The 3182-nt window shown below is 43.8% G+C and overlaps 1 protein-coding gene across 1 annotated transcript in view; it reads left to right on the plus strand. All coding sequences in view use genetic code 11, as the record gives it.

Annotated features, from left to right (window-relative positions):
* Positions 1 to 2371: 2371 nt before the first annotated feature.
* The window catches only part of EGR_10387 (Histone H2A), a gene marked incomplete at both ends in the record, with an annotated part of 1085 nt that continues 274 nt past the window's right edge, over positions 2372 to 3182 (plus strand). The window contains 3 exons of the mRNA XM_024499636.1: positions 2372 to 2427; positions 2474 to 2595; positions 2633 to 2741. Coding sequence (XP_024345943.1) covers positions 2372 to 2427; positions 2474 to 2595; positions 2633 to 2741 — 287 coding nt within the window. The remainder of the gene's footprint in view (positions 2428 to 2473; positions 2596 to 2632; positions 2742 to 3182) is intronic.

A 3182-nucleotide genomic window follows, 5' to 3' on the forward strand; every position in this document is an offset into this window, starting at 1 on the left:
AGAAGACGAAATCGGTAAGAGCATGTGTATTGGTAATCCCTACTAGGGTGAATACAGGTCCAGGGTAGTGTATTCTGAGCTCTCGTCTATCTCAGGGAACCATGACTACTCCACCGCTGTCCAATTTGTGGTCTTTTAACGCGGCTTACCTAAACGGTGAGGTAGAGAATAGCTTCTACTATTGGCTTCTGCCTCTTTACAAGGTGATTGGCTAAACCTATTAGGGAACACATCCTAGACGCGAGGAATCCACTAATTTGTGCAACATCAATAGTTGCAAAGCCATTCACACTGGATGCTAAGACTACATTTGGTCTATTGAAAGCCGCATTTTTCAATATCTTATTGCAGTCAACAAAATATATCTGTTGTTTACTGTCCGAGAAATTACCGATCGGCAGCAGATGAAATAAGTTTATTTATTACTTCACTTCCTATAGGAATCCTTTGAAATGCATCCAGGTACCATGAAGCTTAATTCGTTGATTAAGTCCAACTTTGGGCAAACCTACATTTGGTAATGCGTTGGCCACTTTTAACTTCGCGCATCATAACTTTAAACGGAATTTTATGGTAGCTAGAGAAATAACTCAGTTGCCTCTTTTGCTCTCTCTTTTAATAGTGGTCACCTGGAATTGCATCATTTTACCTTCTCCGAATAGCCATGTCATGGGCTGTACCAGCAGTCTCTTAGTTCTCTCGGTACGGCAACAATAGTATATTGTGCAAAGGAGTTATATTATTTCTGGTCTTCACGAACTCCCAGCGTGGTACGCTAGCATGCCTTTTCTAATGAATTCTGTCAACGAAATCCTGCCTGCAATCCTTCAAAAAGAAAAGGGCAAATTCTGAAAACACACTGCAAACGCACTTCATATAGGGCATACGTGAAAGTTATTTGCAGTAATAAAAAAATTTTCCAAATACTTGTGATATAATTGACATAATTAAGTGACGAATTGTCGGAATGGTAAAGCTTTCTCCTCACTTTGGGCTTTATAATCATTTTGCGAATCCCCTTGTGTTTCTGACACTCTCTGCCCAATTTCCTTCGTGCTTAAGGATTAACCCCTGCAAATTCCGGTACGTCAGTTCATCATTCAACTACTCATTCGCTCAGCTGCTACATTTAAATGCCTCAAATGTACAAATCTTGGCATTTCAAGTTAGAAAATCCATGTTTGACTTAGGGAGGGCAAAGGGCTACTGGCATGGCTCAGAGGCCAGGTCATCCAGTGGAATTACAAAAGTAGTTCTTCAAATTCCCACGTAATTAAAGTTTAAAGCTAAATAAGTAAACAAAGCACTTATAATAGAAAAAATTATCTTCGAAGTCTTCTTAGGCTTATGTGAGAAGAGCTATCTAAGTTGACCTAAAGTAAAATATTTATGATCGACAATATAATTGTTGAATCATTCAATGTCCGCAACTGATTGAATGAGTAGTTTAATGATTGACTGACTGGGTATGCAACAAACTTATTAACTTTTTATGGTGGAAAATTATCCACACAATAGCGAAAATCAAGGAATGCGCTCTTGTTACAGTTCAATTGCTTACAAATTGGAGAGAGTTTTGCAAAACAAAATAGTTGCATGTGATAAACTAATTGAAAAGTGATACATTATTGTCGTGAATGCATGCAAACTAAGTTATAATACAATAAAGAAACTGGTCCTGTGCTACGACTTTAAAATCTTCCAAATTAATTTGCCAGGCTACGCAGAATATTTTTTTTATAAATGCAAGGTCGTATTCTACCATACTCAAATGACTACTTATATAGATGAAAAAATAATGAAAACTAAGACATGGTGGCATGCTAACATGCTAATTAATGATTTAATAATGAACCAAAACCAATAATAATACAGCGAACTTGCATATGTATACCGAGGGAACTAGCTACTATTTACTGGGTATTTAGGAAGAGGTCGAAGCGATAGCTAGACAGTCTGCTGGTGTACGCGTGTGCAAATGAGTGAGTGAGTTAGTGGTGTTTGTAGGAGCACGGATTTGTTGATTGTTATGTTACAACACCAATGGCATCAGCAATGTGCAACTAATTTGAGGTGAGGATAGATGAGCTTGGCTTGAGTCGAAGGCGAAAACATCGAGGCTTCTTCCAGGCGAAATGCAGTCAAGTCAGATGCAGTTATCGACACGAGGGATGAGGAGGAAACTGGCAGAGCCAATAGCAGGCGACGATAGCGGTGACGAGTCAATGAGATGTGCAAAGTGATTAGACTTCTGCCTAGCCAATAAGAAGTGTGCCTCAGTGTGACGAAAGGTGGCTATAAGAGGGGGGCAGTGAGTGACGTGGTGCTATCACGCTTGAATCGGTTGGTGGCTTGCTTGGCAAAGAGGACAATGGGCGGCAGAGGCAAAGGATGTAAATCGCGGGCTATAGCGAAGACGAGGTCGGCGTGAGCTGGTCTGCAGTTCCTTGTGGGTCGTGGCAACTACGCGGAGCGCGTGGGTGGGTGCTGGAGCACCGGTCTACTTGGCTGCTGTGCTCGAGTACCTGGCTGCCGAGGTGCTGGAGTTGGCGAGTAACGCGGCACGCTACAACAAGAAGACGCGTATCATTCCTCGTCACCTGCTATTGGTTGGCTATCCGGAGTGACGAAGAGCTGGACAAGCTGTTGGGCGGTGTGACCATTGCGCAGGGTGGTGTGCTGCCCAGCATCCAGGCAGTGCTGCTGCTGAAGAAGACGGAGAAGCTGGTGGTGAGCAAAGAGTAGGCTGGCCTGCCGCCTGACTGACTGAGTTTGCAACCGTAAACGTGATAACGGCCCTGTTGATAGCCACCATCACAAAGATGATTGTTGACTAGTTGATGTGGGGGGGCATGGCCTGACAACTGACCGACCGGCTGAAATTTGCGCGTTGGTAGCCTGCGTTGCTGCTTTGGGTGTAGGGGTTGGAGAGGTGAACTGTGGTGCTGTGTTGCTATGCAGAATTAAGACAGGGGTTTGGGTGAAGTGCGGTGGTGCGGTGCTCTCGTTCCGTATCATGCACACGCTCGTACGTCCTATCCGCCAAGCAAAGGCTGGGCAGGTGGTCACGTCGGGAGAGTTTTGCGGACTGTTTTCTACCCATCTCTGTCTCTCACTGAGCAACTCTTGCTTGTGAAAAGTCGGTTGAGCCAGCCCGCTCGAACGCTAGCTGGAAAGTATTG

The sequence above is a fragment of the Echinococcus granulosus genome, assembly GCF_000524195.1.
Source record: "Echinococcus granulosus chromosome Unknown EG_S00215, whole genome shotgun sequence".
NCBI lineage: Eukaryota > Metazoa > Platyhelminthes > Cestoda > Cyclophyllidea > Taeniidae > Echinococcus > Echinococcus granulosus.